At 41.3% G+C, this 21,454-nt stretch overlaps 2 protein-coding genes across 3 annotated transcripts in view; both read right to left on the reverse strand.

The window, feature by feature from the left end:
• The window catches only part of colgalt2b (collagen beta(1-O)galactosyltransferase 2b), a 35,900-nt gene extending 22,463 nt beyond the window's left edge, over window positions 1-13,437 (reverse strand). Inside the window, 2 exon segments of the mRNA XM_042483995.1 lie at window positions 7,524-7,818; window positions 13,366-13,437. Of these exon segments, the coding sequence (XP_042339929.1) occupies window positions 7,524-7,759 (236 nt within the window). The 5' untranslated portion in view covers window positions 7,760-7,818; window positions 13,366-13,437.
• Window positions 13,438-15,553: 2,116 nt separating this feature from the next.
• Window positions 15,554-21,454, reverse strand: part of zgc:92140 (uncharacterized protein LOC447854 homolog) — a 43,544-nt gene continuing 37,643 nt past the window's right edge. The window contains exons 5-7 of one of the 2 annotated variants that reach the window (XM_042483930.1): window positions 21,253-21,313; window positions 19,496-19,586; window positions 15,554-15,568 (exon numbers count right to left, since the gene is read on the reverse strand). In XM_042483930.1, the coding sequence (XP_042339864.1) occupies window positions 19,542-19,586; window positions 21,253-21,313 (106 nt within the window). In that variant the 3' untranslated portion in view covers window positions 15,554-15,568; window positions 19,496-19,541. Of the gene's footprint in view, window positions 15,569-18,093; window positions 19,587-21,252; window positions 21,314-21,454 lie in introns of those variants that run through there. The other variant, XM_042483929.1, reaches the window with a different exon arrangement.

The following is a 21,454-nucleotide window of genomic DNA, read 5'->3' on the forward strand; positions in this document are numbered from 1 at the left end:
CAGCATTGTGTATCATTATAAAGCTCAATGATAAGTCATAAATATGGAATAAGTGGTAATTTGATAAATGAGTATATACACAAAATGCCATTATGACATACAGTCCTGCAGGGAAGGTGGATGATGTCAGCGCCCTGACATCCTCTTTATGGCTCGGTCTTCTCTGACCAGTCCACAAATCATCCTCTCGACAACCAGCACAGCACCTGGGAAAGCACTTCCCACGTGAACACAGCCGGCGGGCAGCAAACAGCAGGCGACCAGCAGCAGGCAGTGTGAACACGTTAAGACAAACATGAAGTTCACGCTTATGAAATCCTCTATGATTTCCTTTGAAGCTGCTTACTAAAAACAGTAACTCCTCAGAGCACCACGCAAAACTCAAATGTTTGCTGGCAAAAGATAAAAGCTGCTGAATTCTCAACTTAACCTCTTACTCACTGGGAGGCCTGTTAGGGACCGTGAGGAACTCTATAGCCTGGGCTGCATGTCACACACATCATGTCCCTTTCTCCATATTTTCAGTCCATCTCCACTGTTATTCACTTCATGTGTTTGTTTTTGTTCTTTATGTGAAAAATTGGGGACATTTTGGGAAAAACATTTCATTAGATTCAATTAAAAGGTCAATATTCCTCTCATTTCTGACTTTTTGATGGTAAAGAACAAAGACAGGAGTCTCCCCTGGTTGCCTGGCAACCTCAACTACTTGTAAAACCACAACATGATAGTTTTACCCTTTGGGTTATTTTGATGGATTAAATAAACAAGCGAGTGACTTTAATGAGTTTCTGACTCCAGGTGGTTCAATTATTGAACAGCAAGCACTTTAAATAACTCACAGTGTTGTCAGATTTCTTCTTATTCTTACCATCTTTTATTTTTTTCTCATCTATATATAGTTTAGGGGCTTAAATGCAAAGATGTGAATTAGAGCCGGGTGGTGCAATAGGTGCGATGGACGCAGTGCGATGGATGGATTCAGGGCATGAAGTCTATGTTTACATCCAGCTTGCTCTTCTGTTTCACTGCAGACCACGTTAGCCGTTAGCTGCCTCTCCTATCTAATGTAAGCACAACCACAGATGCTGGGGGCGAATTTTCATGAGTTGCAAACTGCTCCAAAAATAAATAAGAAACCATATATGCGTGGGTAACGCAATGCGAAATTTTTTTTGATTACCCAGTTTTGGGGCCACAATCCACGCTGAAAATGTAGCAAAGTCTTAGTTAAAAACAACCACTTTTCCTGCCGCTATCCCAGCACGAAACACACCAATGTCTTGGTAAAAAAACAATAGCTTTTGTTCACTATCCCAACAGGAAAAACAGCAATGGGTCACTACAAAACACCCACGTTTGGTGCCTAAAAAACAAGCTGGAAACACAGCAATGATTCACTAAATCACAACCGGTTTTGTTGTTTGGTTGTCCTAAAAAGTGGTTTGCAGTTTGGCAGGCACATTTAGAAACATTTTGACACGTCATTGTAGGCCTGGGCAATAAACCGAAAATTTATCGATACCGAAATTTACGACGATAACCGACGTCATTTTGCCCATGTCGGTATATTCGGTGTTTAAAAAAAAGAAAATGAAAATTGGTTTTGGTTACGTGTAGGTAGGCTATGTTCTCATGTCCCTTTAAGACGCTGTACTACGTCGGAGACGTGACTCCGCCCCACCCAGTCTGTAACAAACAGGGAAAGAGAGGTGAGGAGATGGAGGACGGTTTGAAAGTTGCAGCGGCTGCTGTGGCGGCTGAAGTAGACGAAGTTGATGTGGTCGAGGGAGAAGGTGAGCAGCTTGTTCCAAAAAGAAATGCTTCATCAATCGTTTGGCAGTATTTTGGGTTCAGCAAGGACGATGTCGACCAAAAAAATGTGAAATGTAAACTGTGCCAAAATACTGTGGCGACAAGTCACAGTAACACATCCAACCTCTTCCACCACCTGCAGTACAACCACGTTATTCAATTCGAAGACATAAAAAAAGCGAGAAGCGATCAGGACCAGCAACAAGTGCTTCCACCACCAGGCAGCAGCCTATAACCAAAGCATTTGCTTTTAGTTTACAAGGGATGCAACTTGTTTCTCTCATTATAGAGAACCTGATTACTTGACAACTTGAATGTGGCCATTTTGGAGTAAGCTCTTTGTAATATCCATATTTAGAATTTGTTTATTAGAGATTGTATTTTTAATACTTTGTGTTTGCAGGAAATTTAAGTTATCGTTTACATTTCAAGTAATCTGTGCTTATCAGCTGTTCAATAAATCTTAACAGCTAAAAGCACTTAATTTGTATTTTCTTCATTTATTTTCAGACAGTGTGGTTTTACAGTCCTTTAAAGTGGCAAAATAATTGCAATAAATAGGTCCAGGGGAGTCATACTATGAATGTAACTGCCACAGCCCCATCTATGGCCAAACTTTTTTTTTGCACAGGGGGCGCAGGGTTATCGTCCATTTAAAGTTATCGAGGTGAACTGCTCAATATATCGTGATATTGATTTGAGGCCATATCGCCCAGCCCTACGTCATTGTATGAAAAGCACAGGTATCTTCAATAACATCAATGATGGCTGCATTCCACTTAGAGGGGGCCCTGGTATCGTGCATGCTGCCTCACTGGAATAGCTTAATGGCAGAACTGAGCCATTGTTAATGTTATCAATTTCACCTTGGTTTTTTCCCTCTTACAAGTCAAAATTTCTACTGTGAAAAAGGTCCATTATATTTTTTAATGTAGCATATGACAATAAACTTGAATTTGATCCCTAGAGGTTCTCATAAGCAGATTGTTATACATTCAGAGAGAGTCAGAGTAGCTGTTTCCAGTCTTTATGCTAAGCTAAGATAACCTGGTAGAAGCCAAAACCTTATACAACCTGGAGAGGCGACAACATTGAAATTTTCCTGACTCGTAAATCTTTTAGGGCCTTTTGCAAAGTCCAGAAGCACTGACCGTCATTTGGCTGGAAGACGGAGTTTCTTGAGCTTTTACTGGACAGATTATTAGAGTTTTGAGACCAACATGAATAGTTTGTAGTACCTTACAGTTCACAACTGTCTTGTAGGACAGAAACGGACAGAATAACAGAACAAAAGGAGAGAGGAGAGCACTCATGGTCAAGCTACTGTGGGAATGTGGATTAACCAACCTGCTAAATGCCCTCTGGGTAATTTCCCCACATTGTTGACCACCTTCTCTCCGCCCGACCATCCCCCCTCTTTCTCTAATTCCCTGCATTCTTTCATTCTTTAGCAGCACTGTGAGTCTTTCTCACCGCTCTGCCACCTCTCTCTCAGACCTGCACCTGCTTGCCGACGGGAAACTTCTGAGGGCAGATTCTTCTGACCATCCGACTGTCAACTTGAGTCAGGGGGCTTAAGTAACAGGGTGAGGAGACCTGACCTGGGTGATCAGTTAAGATGTGTGAACAGGTCCAAACTGGAAACTTTGGTCCTCCTGACATCCTCAGACTGGCCAAAGCTTGTCTAAATTTTTGGAAGCACGCATGATTTTATCATCTGGTTGGGTTGTTAAGCAGTTTAAGACTCCTCCAGACTTGTCGTCATGTCGTTTCAACAACACTTGCACACACACACACAGACTTTCCACTTCATTATTTTATAGAAGAATGCTGTTTTTCTCATTGCAAATCCTCTATGAAAATGATAACAAATGACTGTCCGGATCATCTCAACTAGCTGGGAAATCACAAATTAAGTGAAATGATAGATTTTAGGGTGAATGCAGGGGACAGATTGCCCCCAATATAAAATATATGTGCATTTATTTCCCTCAATAATAAAAAATAAAAATAAAATGTTGTACGTTATTTTAAAAAAACACAATGCATATAACAAGGCTGAATTGACACACCATCCCACAACATCCAAAACAGATTTAGGAGGGTACCTTAGCCATTATATGTAGACTTAAAGATCAACTGACAAAGCAGCTTAATTTGAGGAGTTAGGATGAGGGTGCTAATTTCCCTAAAATGTTAAAACAAAACCTGCACCCTTGAGTGAAATAAATCTAAAAAAAAGTCTGTGTCATGCTGGTACTGCAATGCAAACAGAAGCTTTTCTACTGTAAAGCAATGAACTGAAAAGCTGCAATGTCCTGGCTCAATGGAAAAAGACAAATCAGGTCCTGCGGTGCATTGTGTACTGCATTTGCTCAAGATCAGAGCGAGAACTTAGTTAACTTTTCTTAATTTTCTCGAACATCCTCCAGCTGTTCATCACCATAAACTTTCTGTTTCAACAGAAACGCATGCACATTTTCAGAGATGAGGCAAAACCACAAAAACTTGCCTGGTCCCACTGGAGGACAATCTAGAGGTTAAATGGGGGACTGGGGTCCTGCTGCTGCTACACAATTAAGTCTCTCCTCTTTTATCACCACCCTGATCATTATGTTTAATCATCTACATCCTTCTGCTCTACTCCTCCTTGCTCTGTCTCCCTTGGATTGCATGTTTGAAATGAATGGTGGGGAGGAAAAACAATCCGCTCTGCTCCAGCCTGAAGCTCCACAAAGGAGCTATAAGGAGGAACATTGTGTACCGGCGCAAAAGCGTGGAGCTTCACAGCCAGGCGCTGTTGGTTTTATCTGTTTTGTCTTGATAGTTTCCCCAGTAGCTTCCATCAGTCTGCCTATGCTGTACACAGACAGGCTGTTGATGGCAGGAAAGTGGAGAAACCTGGCTGCTTTACGGGTAAAGATGTATCATGTAACCGCAGAATTTTGGCTAGAGTCCAGCTGGAAACCCTCATCTCACGTCATCACCCTCTCTTTATTTCCTCCAGCTTATGCACAGTCAAATAAAGACAAAAATGCCATAAAATAATTTTTTCTTGAAGTACTAAGTCAAATATGATGTGATTTGTTTTACTCGTGTAGCATTTTTACACTGTAGTTGTCCTGATTGTCACTTAGAGTTCAGTAACACACTGTAAACTGCAACAATGTGGAATTAAGGTTTTAGTGAGAGTTACATTGCAATCTGGCATTCATTGGGTGGTTTGGCTACCACATGCTGGGCAGTAATGATGGCAAAGAGTAATGGCAAAGAGAAACAAAGAGGCACAGAGCTGCGTGAGCCATGTGGAGTAAAATGTGTCCTTTTCTTAACCGATTTAGCCACAAAAAGCAATTAAGTTTGTTATAATGAGAAAAATCCTCATTCTACCAATACTTAAGATGTTTTTAAGTATTTCAACTGTTTCCTATTACTACTTCTTTTCTTCAAATGCCACAGAAACAAATTAGCAGCACACATTGCGGCATTACATATGGAACTGTCAACCAACTGACTGCAACACAATTTTGATGTTTTTATAGAGGTATAAAAATCATGGCTAAAAGAGAAACAACATTGTTCTTACACTCAATAGCACAGATGACTCACAAGTATTTTGTGTGGATGTATTTCTGTATATGGACATATTTTGTGTGTGTTTTTTTGTATGTATTTTTGTGTGTGTACTTCTGCGTGTCTTTTCTTTTTACTATTTTGACTTTTAAAAAGCCTCCCGCGTGCAGGTGCTGCAAATTAGCATTTTGCTACAAACACAATAAACACACTGCATCTGGTTCTTGTGCATAAATGTATATTGCTATATATCCATATCAATAAAATAAACTTAATTATTCAGTAGTTCTTATTTCCATCAGTTAAAGGCGACTTGGACGACCCTCATAATGCACACACAAACTTCTCTATGTGCTAAATGCGTTCACTAATAATCTTACTGGATTTAAAGCATAATGCATTATAAACTTTCACATAAACATGTTTTATGACAGTTGGGCCACAGAAGTGGAAAGATTATGTGCTAAGCTGTGGCTGCTCAAATAAAATTAAATGGCTGAATAAAGAGTCCTGTGTTAGAAGGTGATGAGTAGGAGTTTTTGTGTGTTTATGTGTCCTTATTGTTCTCTAACAAAGATGCAGTTTTTGTTTCAACATTGGGAGGGGGTGACACATATGAAGTGGGAGTTTGGGGGTCCTCTGCCAGAAAATTGTGAGCATCAAACAGTTAATTTTCTGCATTCTGGTGAATTTTGTGCACCAATTTGTCTCTTTCTCTTATCTTTACTTCATGGTTTTGAGGTGTAGCACTCGTTGCCTTATGCAAGATGCAAGGATCATAGCTGACAGGCCCGATCTGTGATCCAGTTATAAACATAAACTATTCAAACAAATTCCAAAACACAAGAAACTGCTATCACTTCCAAATTGATTAGCACGTATTATAATACATGCACTTACACCAGGCAACATCTAAATCCAAATTATTTGTGTTTCTGAAGCTTCTAAAGCTGCAAATGACCACTTTTCTGTAACAGATGTGAATTGGGCTCAGACTTATTTCAGGATTTGAAAATATACCCATTTCCTAAGTATTGAGTGGTAAATGTAACCTGTCCCACTCTCAAAATCTACACTTATGTTCACTTATGATAAATTTCACTCATCTGTTACAGCAAACACTCTTGAACTGACCTGCTTCACTTAAACACTGTGACTTTTCATTCCTTACTGCGCTGACTGCAGGGTGGAGAGATGCCACTCATAACTGATGGGGCCCTTCCTCTGTTAGTTAAACCACTCACAAAGCCATGTTAGCTCTTCCACTTTGCTCCAGAGAAGGGCCCCCTTTCTGTATAAAGTTTCTCCAGTGGGTGAGGGTCTCTGAATTAGGAACAGACAGTCACTCTGCAAACAACAGCAAGACATTCAGCGGGGGGGCGCACAAAAAATGCCAGCCAGGGTGCATCAGGGTCTCTTGGAGACAGTCTGAGGAGGGAAAGCATCGCAACAAAAACATCCACCAACAGAGCTGCCTGTGACTGTTATGTCTTCATTCTCACAATCTTTGCATCTGCTCTTTGATAATAAACCTGCAGCTTGTCAAAAATCTGATGATTTTGCTGTACAGACCCCTCAAAGACGCACACACCACACATTTTACGCATGGCTTCCCAGCGCTCACGCACCTCCCCAACCCTGCTGTCAGATCCACTCAATGTCTCCTTTCATCCCCTTACCTGCAGGGTCCCTCTTTGATAACTTTATCTCAGGCTGCTGCTGCTGCAGGACCCTACCTGAGGTGAGGGCCCCTCTTTCATACCTGCTGTTTTAAAGCCACCGTTTCCGCAGGTTTGCGCTGAATCAGACGGAGGGAACCGTGATTGAGGGTTAAGCCTAACCCAACATGCACAGCCGCTCTTTCATCTTCTCCCACAGCGTGCAATTTGGATGCCGGCAGACACGCGAGGTAACTACATCGTAAAACGCAGCAACAGGTCTGCGAGTTGATACTGACAATATGTTATTATAATTAACACACGCTGCTTTCCATGACTGCACGCTCCGTTGCGCATCATTTGCACACTGAAAATGCACAAACTGTGCATAGGATTGTACAAACTAACCGTTAAAATATCATCAAAGTTATTACAAAAGTTATGTCAGTCACAAACTTCCCAGCATGCATGTCTCACCAGATCGCGATGCGCTCCTTCGGGTACTCCAGCCTCTCGATGCAGCCCAGGTAATGTGGCAGGCTGTGCGCTGCGTTGCGAGCCACAATGGCGATCATAACCTTTGGCTTCAGCAGGGAGGACTCGGACCTGATCGGCTCCTGCACCAGCGTCACCAGCTCCGACACGCCGCCGGGCACCACAGCGGCCAGCAGCGCCCACAGCACACCGACTCCCACGGCCCGGACCGCCCGCATCTTCGCTTCTAGAGTCCGCTGTGAGCCGTCCGACCGACCCTGGTCCTGGAGTCCTGAGACTGAACGAGAGAGAAACGAGAGTAAGTGTGTATGTGTGTGTGTGAGGGGAAGGGAGTGAGCTACGGTGGGAGGGGGAGAGAGGAAGGAAGGTGGGATAGGCTGGGTGGAGGGCTTTCTACCCTTTTTACCCCTCCTACACCCGTGCCTATGGCTGTTGGAGCTTCCTCCACCTAGTAATAAATTGTGCAAACATTATTAAAACAAAAATGGGTACATCAACCACTATCCGATTTTCGTACTGAGTGGTAAATGGGTTTCTCTGTCTCCATTTGTCAACAAAATGTGCTAAGAGGACACCATGTTCCAAGTAATTAGATGCCTGTCTGCAACCTGTTAGTCGGTTGGTTCATGTCTGTTCCTCCTCCTTAATTCTCCAACTTCCTGCATGTTTCTGTCCTTCTTCCATGCCTTCGTCCTTGACAGCCTCTTGGATGCTGCAGAGTTGGAGAGCATGAAGTCATCAGCTCTGACATCAACCTTCAGCCAGACTGCTGCCCCTTTTTTTGTGTTTTTATAGAAGCTTATGTTCCAGTAAAATTATAAATGGGTGCAGCAGCAAAACTATTTATTACATAAAGGTGTACAATTTTACTCTAAATACCCTGTTTATCATTTATAAGCAATTCGTCTTTATAACACATTATAATGCAGTTATAATGAGTTTAAGGATATTTTAAGTGTTTAATAATGTAGTGTTATTTATACTTATAAAAACTAGATTGGGATGAGTTACAATAATACAGTGTCAGAATGTAACGATAAACTGGTTTGGACCCAAACACAGACGCAGTGAATGAGGCAGCAGCAAAATGGTTTAATGAAAAAAAAAGCTTACAAGGTGAAGCTCTGGAGCAGGTATGTAATGGGAAACACCAGGAGGACAAAACAGTTTTAAAAAATGTGAAATGAACACTCAAAACTGTGGGACATAAACTTAACAGTATGTAAACACTACTGTAAGAAACAGACAACAAACAAACAAACACACAACAAAAGAAGACAGATTACTCTATTAACTTTAAAATATTTGCTAGATAGTCCTAAACGAAAACTCTGAGGGCCTCTGGACATAATTGATTAGCACTAATATTTCTTTTTTTGTACTATTAATGTAAATAAGGTGCCAGAGTGCAATAAAAAAAAACAAAAACATCAAAAATATAGCATGCTTTCAAAAAAAAATGTTCCAAATGTTCTCAAATCCTAAAAAATGCCCTTGTGTACATCTCACCTATGCCGAGCTGTCATAATTGCCCAATGGCCTTCTGTCATTTTGCAAAATTGGCCCCCAGCAAAGCAAGTTAAGTAAGTCTGCAATAAGGTGTTTGCCAAAGAGGAGTAAATACATTGTCACAAAGCTGTAAACAAGGATGTTTTTCTGAGCCAATGCAACGTTTTGCTGTTTCCACAGCACAGTGACAATATGATATTCCTTCATCACGGGAATAGTTTTTGGTATTTTTTTATTTAACTGAGATATATCCACTCTGTTATTTGAGTTCACAGCAAAAAAAAAGCCATCATGAACTAAATTAAGGAGAAATACTACCAGTCAAGACATTTAAAAAAGAAAGCATTCTTTGTCCTCATGAAGAAGGAAAATAAAATTTAAATGTCCGTCCTAAACGTGCATATTTACTGATAACGTCAACAGTATCTGTTTCAAAAAACTTTCCTGAGGACAGTGGCATTAAGCACGAAACAATCACGGCACCTAAACAAATCATCCAAATAGTGCATGACAGAAGAACATGTGCCAAACCCATACGACACCACGATACAAACATTTAACTAAAACTGCACCAAAACATTTCAGGAGTTTTCCAAACATGCCACAGAAAAACAGAAGTCTGCTGTAAATATGTAGTACTGCTATGTGAAGTCTATAGAAAACTGTCCACTAATATATACCTCCAGCTCCAAAAGTTGGCATGTATGCCCCCAATGCAATTATAATATTATACTGTGTGTATTTATATGATCTTATATGATTACAGTAACCCTTAGGTAACCTTTTTTAATGATAGTGCAGTCACAACACAGACAGACGGGCAAAGCCAGCTTACTCCTGTCCCTGTCTCGACTCAACGGTGTTTATTTAAGCTAGGATCTCTACCACTTGGTAATGTTTTCCCTCCCAGTTGAGGTAATGAGAGTGCGCTGCCATGTTCTCTGTTGTTGGATGCTCTTAGTCATTGCAGAGGAGAGATAGAGAGAGAAAGAGAGAGAAAGAGAGAGAAAGAGAGAGAAAGAGAGAGAGTTAAACCTGCGCTGGTAATCCATTAGCTCCATCTAGTGCTTTCATAAAGACAGTTGATATGTGTTTAACCCTTTGAAACCTGAGCAAATTGGTTTGATTTCTTGCAAAAACACCAGGAAAAGGCAATGAGCAACTTAATAAGACATGACCCCAAAGTTAGCCAGAAAATAGTAAAAAAGTTACAAGAAAATGACCTGAAAAAAGAAACAAACAAAGAAAAAACAAGACGAAGAAGAAATGTTTTTAAAAAAACAAACAAACAAACAAAATGGCCTACAAAAAAGTGCTGGGGAAAAAAATAAATAAATCAAAATTAAAAAAAATTCCCCTGTTAAAAAAACATAATTATTCTCAGGTCTTTTTCTTGTCACCGTTTACTAATTTCTTGCAATTTGTCGGTCAAATTGTCAAGTTGCTCACTGCTTTTCCCTTGTGATTTTGAAAGACATCGAAGCAATTTGCTCGAAAGGGTCAGGCAGCTTACAAAAGGCATCTGAACGCAGCAGAAAAAAAGACTGATGTCGATCCAGGTTTCAAAGGGTCTAAAAAAAAGTAGGCCACCTCAAAATCACACACATACACTTGCCCAAACTTGTACCTCCAGACATCACTGAAAATTCACACACACACACACACACACACACACACACACACACACACACACACACAAAATATTTGCTCGGGGAAGGTTTCTGACCCTTTAAACACACAGTTTAGCTTTTATGTCTGCACACAGCTGTTGGAAACAAAGGTCAGAGATGAGAATCAACAGTCAAGCTGACGGGGAAAGTCTGCCTGTGTTGAGATTTGCTCAGAGGCACATAAAAACTAATTTTTGGATACGAATTCTGGTCAAACTGGACTGTGATGTTTAGCTTTCAAGCTAAAATAAAAGAAAAATGCATATAAATAAGTCACTAAACTACCTCTTGTATTAGTCACTCTGCACTTTCTGCTCACGTCTCAAAAAAACAACCTCACCCTGTTGGCCTGGTGTCAGACTTCAACACCAGGGCAGTCCACGATACATTTTCACTACTCAAACGACTCGTGCACTCACTCTTCTGTCATAGCAAAACATCTGCTTTGTAATTTTGGTCGCGTACTTGACATGCAGCCATTTGTCTCTCTGTAACTGAACTTCGGATGACAGATAGAGCAGAACTGTATCGTTTTTTTAGGGAATAAATTAAAGACTGCCCAGCTTTTGGGTCGTTAAACCGTGGTTGCTGGGAAAGCGTAGCTATGCGCTTTAAATAGCAGGGTAAATCCTTCATAACTACGTCCAATAAATTGAAAAATATGTCATACAGAAAACTCTGGGATAAAAATGCACCACGCTTTTGTAAAAGTATGAAAAAATGTAGATAACTAAAGGACTGTGGCACTTCTTCATGAGGTCAACTTAAAAAGAAGCTGTTTTCTGCTCTGAAATAACACATGATGGAAATGCAATGAACATTAACTATGAGCCTCAACATGAGATATTAAAGCCACAGCACATCAAATTGTAGTTTTACTCCTCAGTCTGGTGAGGCTCAGTGGAAACAAGTGATTTCAGAAGAGTAAAGGCCTGCACTCTCGTTGTAATTCCACTAAGCTGATTTATGTGTGTGAGTGTGTCTAAGTGTGTGTGTGCCTGGGTGGGTGGTTTAGGACTTCATGCCTCCTTCAGGGCTGTCAGGTTGATGTACTGCTCTAATAGATAGTGCTTGATCATGCAGAGAGCTCTCTGAAGGAGCCCTGCGCAGGCACATAATAAGTGTTGGCATCTCAAAAAGGCCCAAACCAGCAGATGGTGCTCTTGCTTTATCCTTGAAGACCTCTCACACTCACACATTCATGAATGCACACACAGTCTTGTGTTTTGGGAACTTGTGTCCAGACAGTGTGGAGAGAAACACTCATCCTGGTCAGATGATTGAGACAGTTGTGTCACTAAATAACTCCTGACACCGCTGCACAGTCTCCTCAGCACCACTGGGCTCAAGTCACCAGGCTCGCTCCGGGCACTGACTGCTGCTTGCTCAGCTAATGTGAATTTGGCAGACTGCAGTAAAATACAATACAAGTGCACAACCATAAAGCACTCAGACTCTCTGGTGATCCATTTCAATACCCTGCAGGTCACTTTAGTGATGTAGGGAATTCGAATATTTTAACTATGCTCCTGACGTTAAGTACATGCGTTCAGCAGACGGTTGCATAATTGTTCATAGATAAAATATGGTGTGTGTACACTGAACAATTAGCTTCCTGGGATTTAAGTAGGTCACTTCTTGTGGATGTGCGGCATGAATGCAAATGCATCAAATTCTACCTTGCTAAAGCCTTGGCCTCCCCCACATGTGAGTTGCGTCTTTGCCAAGGTAATCCAGAGTATGGATCTGCATGGAGAGGCTTTACATACAAATGGATGGGAAGCAGAGAAAGAGAAGCTGCTGACTTAAGAGACACAGGAACATATTGTATTCGGTGCACTAATTGATGGAAAATGTATACTTCTCCGCAATGAATGAGAGCAGGATGGTTACGAGGTTGGCGCTGCCACGTTTCTAAATGAATGTGTTTAGAGCTACTGGAGGTGGATTGCTCCAAAGTGGGTATTAGGCAGCAAGGAACTGCTGGAGAGAGTTAACACACTGAGCACAGGCCTGCTGGGCATCAAGGCAGGGATCCATCCCTTTGCCTCTCAGAGTTGACTCATACTCCCTACGTGGGCAACGCTTGCATGTCAACACACACACACAGGCAATTTAAAACTGACGTGAAAGGGAATGAATCTTTCCGATGTTATATAAACCTGCCAATTTACAAGAAGTAAAACAAACCTTTTTGATTAATGAAATTGAAATCTCCCCAAACTAAGTGTTTTTAGCATTAGATAGCCACAATTTTGTTAATTCAGCTGTTCCACCAAGCAGCCAGTTAACTTTTTACAGCTCCCACATTCACACTCAAACATATTCATTTACCAGTTTTTGCTCAAAACTTGCATGCATGATGTAGTTTTTCTGTCTCCAAGCCTTTTTTCCTCTTACATTTCTTCCTTTCACTACTTTACTGGCACATTTTCATCTTGCAAGAGGTTCCGGGTTCAACTCCCAGAGGAGGACACACAGGTAAAATTAATAAATAACCTTATTTTTAACTAAAAGTCATTACTAAGTAAAACAATCTTTACAGATCAGTAGTCAAAATCTGTGAAGTCAGTAGTTTAGGGAGTGGATGAGTGGAAATGTGCTTCAGGGGTGTTGTGCTGCAAAAAAGGAAACAAGTGACTCACAGCAAAGGTGTGATGAGGAGGCCTGCCAGCCAAAGACCAACGGCTGCTGCTCCTCCTGCGTTCATAAGGCACACCAGGTGTGCCCAGGTGTTGGGCTCATCATGTCTGCTGCCCTGCAATCAGAAAACAATCAGCAGCAGCAGAGGAACCTAGCAGAGCGGCCTTCACACTACTACTTTTACTTGAGGCCGCTACACGCTACACGAATTCAGCCAGATTTTGACTCAATTGCGTCACCTGCCAAGAACTGATCGCTGTCCACGGCAAAGCGTGCAGCCTGTTAAACCTGAATCGTCCAGTTCACACAGGTCCACAGCTGCTTACATGGATCAGTCATAACTTGTTAATACTCAGCTTTATAGGAGCTGCAACAAGATATGAACAGGAATCATTTTTTGACAGGTTGAAAAAGTGCATTTTATGTGTTGTATTGGATCTTTAAGGATATTTCAACAGGTAAAATGAGGTAAGAAATGACTGAAGTGGTTATATATTATCTATGGGGCACAGCGCTGATAAAGTAATGCAGGGTCATATGTATAGATCTTTTTTTAAATTTTTATATCACCCATCCATAAATCATGTTAATTACAGTCTACTTTCCAAACATAAAAAATGATTTTAGACATAGTAAACACACACAAACATCGGCAAAAATATTATTGTTTAAAAAATGTCCTGCCTGATCAAACTATAAATCGCAAAAATGCCTTTGGCCACAGTTGTGATTATAGGGTTTCAATTAAGTTTCTCAAAGACATACCTTTGATCTTACCACGGACATAAAGTTGATTGTATTTACACATTATGAGTGTTTGGTCCATGTAAAAGCAGCTGTAGACGTGTGTAAACCGGGCCATACATCTTTAACAGGCTGCACGCGCTACTGCGGACAGCGATCCGTTTTTTTGGCACTGGCATGTCAGATTTTTATTTTTTATTTTAGTCTTTTTTTGCGTTTAGTGCCGCTGTTGCGCTGAGCTGAGACTGAGCAGTGAAATCGAGCAAATGTTTGTTGAGCTGTGTTGTTTACATACAGCGAAGCTAGCATAGCTAGCATACATAATGGCTAATTGGGCTAATTTTCTTCACGTTATCACATTCTTACCTCAAGTTCAATTTTGAAGGATAAACAGCGCACACTCTCCTCTTCGTGACACACAGCGACGGTTCCACAGACCTTATTTCTTTTTTGTTTTTCTTTCCCGACGACAAGACCGTTAGCATCACACACAGCGCTTCCGCTGTAGCCATGATTGACCCGCCTCCCCGACGACCTGTGACCTCGCGCACGGTCGCGATGACCGTAGGTGACGTCATGACGGCAGCATATGATGATTGGCCTCTGCCCTAAAATTTTCAGCAGAGCCCTTTAGGAGATCTATCCTAGTGCAATAATTTTCAGCATCAAACATGTTATCTTCATGGATGTATTATAGTGAAACCGGTTATCTCCAGCAATCTGTTAAGTTATTTATTTATTTGTCTATTTATTTATTTATTTGCACCAATTGTTGCCTTTTTGCAACAATTTATGCTGATAATGTCTTTAATTTTGTCAAAATAAAAGTCCTCTGCTACCTAAATGTTTCTATTGCTGGGGACAAATGCACATGGTCTAAATACTGATGGGGACACATAAAATGAGAAAGAAACAATAAAAACATGGGGAATATTCATCCTAAAAGTAAAATTCAAACACTTTCCTCTCATTTTCACTTTAAGGTTTTGAGGTGTGAAACTACATACCTCATGCAAGCTGTAATGATTATTCCAGAAAGGTCCAATCTGTAATCCAAATAAAAACATAAGGGCCATTCCAGTAACCAAATCCAAAACACAGGAACCTGCTAACACTTTCACATTGATTGGCAGGTCTGTTAATACTTGCTTTAACACCAGGCAGCAACTTAATCCGAGTTATTCTTGTTTCAGAAGCTGCTAAAGCTGCAAACACTACACAGACATTCTTTTTCACACCAAACAAACTGCAGGTTTTTCATCATTAAGACCAATTTTCTGTTATGAATGTGAATTTGGATCAGATTTATTTAAGGGTTTGGACTTGAGTCACACTAAAAACCAAGAACATGTTGTACCCTAATAAGGACTCACACTGTGGGCACTATTTCTCTCTCTCTCTCTCTCTCTCTCTCTCTCTCTCTCTCTCTCACACACACACACACACACACACACACACACAAAGTTAAACACACACACAAAGAAGGGAGGAGTGGGGTCTTTATTGGTACTTACGTCAGGGTGGAAAGAACATTTTCTTGCCTATATTCCTGTCTGAGGTTAACGGGCAACATCCGTCTCTTCCTCGCTCTCTCCCTCCCACATTCTCACTCTCCCAACTCCCTCCTCTTAATTTCTCGCTCTTACCTCGCCCACCTCGCTCTCCCCCTCTCTGTGTCTGCCTCCCAACACACATTTATTTGTCAGTGTGTGTGGGGAGCCTCGCTGCGAGCACTGGCCCACAGGGATCCTTTCACGCTGCTGATGTGCACAGTGGCTGCTGATTGTAACCTTATGTGCCCCTGCAAGTGAGTCATGCGAGGTAAAGAAGGAGTTTTTGTGTGTGCGTTATGTGTTGGAGAGAGACAGTTGGGTGCAGCTATTAAAGAACCAGCCAGACTTGTGAATGTTTCTTTCATGATGTGGTAATCAAGTTAACCGCTGACACACACTCACAGCATCATAGCGTCCAGTCCCACAGGGTGCACTTTAGGCCGAGGCCTTGGGACAGATATCGATTCAGCGCTGTTGGGTTTTATATACTATGTTTTAACACATCGTGCAGTCAGTTGTGGAGAAGTTGCTCAGTTGTTGGCAGTATTATCACTGAATTAGTAATCGTGAGGATAAATGATCAGTGCCATTATTTATTATGATAGATTACAGCTATTATTTAATGAGTTTTGCTTCCACATTTGATTAGATATTGCCAGTTAGATACTGAACTCATTTAGGAAGCTATTTATGATTTCTTTTGATATCTTATCATTATTTCCCTGCATGCACTCCCATAAAGGGCCATTAAATGCTAAATTATTACTAACAATAACCTACACAGTTACTGTATTACATGTTTTGTTTTGTTTGTATTTCTCCACCATTTCTTTAAGCCTGCAATAAATTATTTTTTAGCCACTTGGAGGCTTGATTATTACCTTATAAAAGTTGAAAATAACAGCAAGCAAGTAATCAGTTAGCGTTCATTTTGAGACGATTTGTGTTCACTTGACAAATGTAGGTAAAGAATTCTCTCTTTCAGCTCTGTTTTGGTCTCCACCAACTCCTATGGGGAATAATGGTCTCTTTTCCTGTTTGCTAAGTTTACCAGGTATTGGCTAACTTGCTGTTTGGTGCTGGGGGTTTATCGGGGCCTTTTATTCACTGAAGCGGCCAGAAACCACTCTGATGAGAGCTCTAAGAGTAAAAACCCCAAACAGTAAAGCTGTGGGCCAAAAAATCAAACCAGTGAGCTAAAACTTGCTTTATAGGTCTGTTAGGACCTGCAAAATTGGTGGTAATTCTGAGTTCTCCACTACGAGCGACCCCTCTTACAGTACAATCAGTATTTAGATCCATTGTTGAAATGCGAAAGACAACTTTCCCCTCCTATTGTATCCAAGCCGTATTATGGTGCTTTCCATTTGCACTGGGAAGTTGAAATTTTAACTGGAAGTCTGGTTTCCAACTCGAGAATGTCAGAATGAGCTCAAAATCTAATATGGCTCCTCTGCACATCAGCAGAACTAAATGCTGTAATAATATATCATTTATCAGCACTTTTGCCTTATCCTGTCCAAGCTCTATTTGTGGACACGTCGTCATGATGTTTGTATGCGCAAAATACAGCATAATTTGTTATTATCAACTCGTATTGCTAACACTGGCTAGCCTGGCTTGCTAACAACCTATTGTCCTCCATACTGTTGTACTGTAAGGCAATAAACTCTGATGTGATGCAATTCCCAGCTCCAACCTTTGACTTTCAAGGAAAATGAAACACAGCGTTATCGTTGGAGCCGCTGTTGCAAAGACAAGTGAAACACTTTGTTTTCCTCAGAGCCTCACAGCTACTATAGTGTGAGCAGTTACTTTGATTGTTCCACCATTTCTGCAAAGAACTTTCACACAAAACTCTTTGGTCACTGGGGATAGATATCGATAGCTACCTGGGAAAACAAAAGCACTATTGTCTTCTTGTTTTGTACAATGGTTGAAGTACTTCCTTTGTGCTTTAAATTGAGTTTCCATGTTCACAGGAAATCTACTCGATGGTGGACAGAATTGCATAGTGAAAGCGAGGTTTATGCAAATCTAAATGCAGGTGGTGTCATTTTTCTAAAGCCATTATACTGTGCAATCAACATTTACCTCATAATAAGAGCTAAAGCAAACATTTCAACTTTGATATAGAAATACTGGTTAGAGCAACATTTTTGTAGTTTAAAGAGGGACAGTGTTGACGATGAACATATTGCCTTCCAGACTGCAGTGCTGATATTCAGCCTGCAGGTGGCATAACGCAGTTCTGGTGCTCTGGGTGAATCTGCTCTGACTGCACAGCTTTAGGCAGCATGACCACAGGAAGATAGACTTACATCACACTCCACAGTGCACTGGCAGCGTGATGGCGCTCTATTACTCAGCTTATAGCAACACACACACACACACACACACACACTCTTAATGCACTCAAAAGATGCAAGCACATTAAGAGCTTCTTCGTTTTTATTTTTAATAGAAAAAAAGTATTCAAAATAATACAACAGGAAGTATCCGGTAAAGATGACAACAAAAAATGTGATCAGGTCTGTGTCTGCACGGCAACCACGCATCCTCCTCTCGAGCCCAGCCCCGGGTTTTCTGCTTCAGTGCCAGAGTGTGTATGAATGTGTGTGTGTGTGTGAGTGTGTGTGTGTGGGAACACTGAATCAAAGCAGAAACAGAGCTTTACAGAATACCTCTGATTGATGCACATGACAGTCTGCTGGTGAAATGAAAGGGATACAATGTGTGTGTTTGTGTGTGTGTGGTTTATGTACACGCTGGGGAGTGTTGGAATGAGTGTGTGCTACGATATGTACAATAAAAGACTCCATGTATGTGTGTGTCAGATAGGATCTGCAGTGTTATGGTATATGAAGGAGGATGTATCGGGTTGAGACACAGATGCTCTGAATTAACACAGCTTCAGTCTGCCTGCTGTGGTGAGGAGGATGATAAAGACATTGGCGAAGATGATGATACACTACGAAGGAAGCCAAGAGTAAAACAAACTGAAGAAGGGGAAAAATTAACTGAACGAGTGTCTGTGAAAACAAATTAAAAAAAATGTCCTTGACTTCAGAAGGCAGGAGTTTAGAGTTTCTAAATCACCGGCTCGCTCCCTAATCTTTCTTATTAAAATATCACAAATTTCATACTTTCTTCCATCACCCACCCTCACCCGTTCTCTCAGTCCCTCATGGCCCAGGCCAGCCTGGCTGTAGGTAGGCAGGCCCAAAAGTTTAGCGTGGATCCTGGTTGTGTTATACAACTCCTCTGCCTTCACCATCTCTTCCTCCTCAGGTTTCCTTTCTTCTTCTCAGTCCTCCACACACCCACCAAAACGTTTGTCCTGACTGGGCCTCCATGTTTTGGAGTTCCTTTGTCCAATTGCAGGGGTTAAATATTCAGGATCGGACCACTGACGTGCAGACGGACATATACGGAGGGACAGATTGAGGAGCTGCTGCTGTCCTTCTTGGGGAAATTACTCTGTTTGACTGACTGTGTCCTTTTTCGTCACGTCCTCCTCCATCTCTCCCTCCTTTCATCCGTCTGTCCCCTCATCGCTCCGCCACCTCCATCTGTCTGCTCAGGGGCCCGAAGGGGTGAGGTGCTAAGAGTGGAGGGCTCTAAAGAAAGTCTTCTTTATCCCATTCTCTCCCTTACTCTTTCACTTTCGATTAAAATATTATCTTTGCCATACGTTCAAAATCACACACATGCTCATACCAACGCGTACAGTGTCCCGTCACATGAACGCCCCACTGGTAAAACACTGATTCAAATCTCTCTCTCTCAGGCACACATAAGCACACATGTACGCATTCTCACACACACATACACACACACTGTGAGGCTCTCTGCGGGGCTGAATCTTGGGGGCCTCTGTGCTATGTCCCATCTTCCTCCTCCTCCTCCGAACAGTAGTCTCGCCCCTGCAAAGAAAGGGATTAGAGAGAAAATGAGATGTGCATAATTTTCATGTTTTTTTCTCCTCTAGTTATGTATACTCAGTAATGGATTTCAAATGACTCTTTCTGAACTGTCTGCATGCAGCAACCCCCCGATGCACCTGTTACTCCAGTCATATTTAAACAAACCTTCGTCTATTTGCAGGTACTGGCATAGAAAAGACTGTGAGAGGCTGTTAAGTGCTGACAGGTGGGCAGTTATGTTGTTTTTGTTTCTTCCATCATGATGAGGAGTTAACTCAACTGCCTTCATTTCCTCTCCAGAGTTTGCCTTACAGCTCGTCTAACTCTGCACGCTGTCAGGGTTTAAATAAGAATATAAAGCACAGGCTGTCTCACAGTCACACTGCAAATCAGTGGTGGAAAGTAACAAAGTGAATTTAAAAAAGTGCGGTACTACTGTGAGGTACTTAACTGCTGTTTTTTAATTTAATGCTACTTTACACATTTAATTCACCACATTTAAAATGAAAATAATTACCAAACATTATTTTTTAAATTTTCACTCTCCAATACATTTAGTTAGGTGTTACTTTGCTAATTAGAGCTGAAAGAATTAGTCTTAGATTAGGTGGACCAATTGTCAAGTAATTAATCTGCAAGTGTTTGATTTGTGAATGGTTAATTAATTGTTTTTGATGCAAAATGACATTTTACAACTGCAAGTGTTTGATGCTTTTCACTGCCTTTAATTGAAAATCATTTTTGACTATTTGTTAGACAAAACAAGCAACTTTGAAGACATCATTGTGGGCTTTAAGAGATTGTGTTTGGGAAACTTTTCTCACCATTTTTGATATTTTGTGTACCAAAGAATCAATTATTTCAAAAATAATTGGCAGATCAATGTAGAATAAAAACTGGTCATTAGTAGCAGCAAGCATTTAATATATATATGTTAATATATATATACACACACACACACACAAATATAGGGTCTCTAAATGCTCCACTGTGTTGCTAACTTTTTCTGTCTGTGGTTTAATGCTGAGCAGGTCATGTATGGTGGATTTATCAAAGCTTTTTTCTTAAGTGGCCTGTGACTAAGATCCACCAGCTACTATACAGCAATCCATGACTTAAAAGGAATGTGGGCAAAGACTGTCGGGGGACCAAAGGCCTCTGCCTTACTTCCTACTCCTTCAGGTGTCCTTGCTCAGGCTGCACCCATCTTTGAACTTAGCCTTTATAATTATCTCAACTACACGCCTGTAAAATTTTGTGACTACAGCTTTGTCTCCCACTAATGCAGAAACCACAATGACTTGTTTCGAGGCAGAGTTGAAAAATGAAATGCATCACGCCAAAGCTGAATCCAGCCGTCATTTCACTTTGCAACCTCATCTACAGTCAGAAACAACCAACGTGATTCAAGTGGCAGACTAAGAGTAGTGAGTGCTTATCATCACTGCAGCGGTGACCTGCTGCTCCTCCCCCTCACACAGCGGAGTGCTGAGCTCGTAAGCACAGTGACAATGTGGACTAATGGATGTTGTTGTTGCGCAGCCTGTCTCTTTAAATGGTAAGACCCAGCTGTTTCTTTAAATGCCCAGAGACCCCCTTTGTGCCCCCCCCAAAAAAAACAACCCCCCCCCCCCACACACCTGTACACACAGCCCCCCTCCCTCACCTTCTCAATCTTCTCATCCAGCATCCTGAAAAATTCCTGCTGGCTCTCTGACGTGTGAATACTGGGAGAGAAGGAGAGAGAAGAAAAATGGAAAAGCAAGAAGGAGGGGGAGAGGAAGTTGGAGGATGGAGACGAGGAGGAGAAGGGAGGCAACAAATACATCATGAGAATTTTCCATTACACCCCCCACACAGCGTGCGCA

Source organism: Plectropomus leopardus, chromosome 3 (assembly GCF_008729295.1).
Source record: "Plectropomus leopardus isolate mb chromosome 3, YSFRI_Pleo_2.0, whole genome shotgun sequence".
In the NCBI taxonomy this organism is placed as follows: domain Eukaryota; kingdom Metazoa; phylum Chordata; class Actinopteri; order Perciformes; family Serranidae; genus Plectropomus; species Plectropomus leopardus.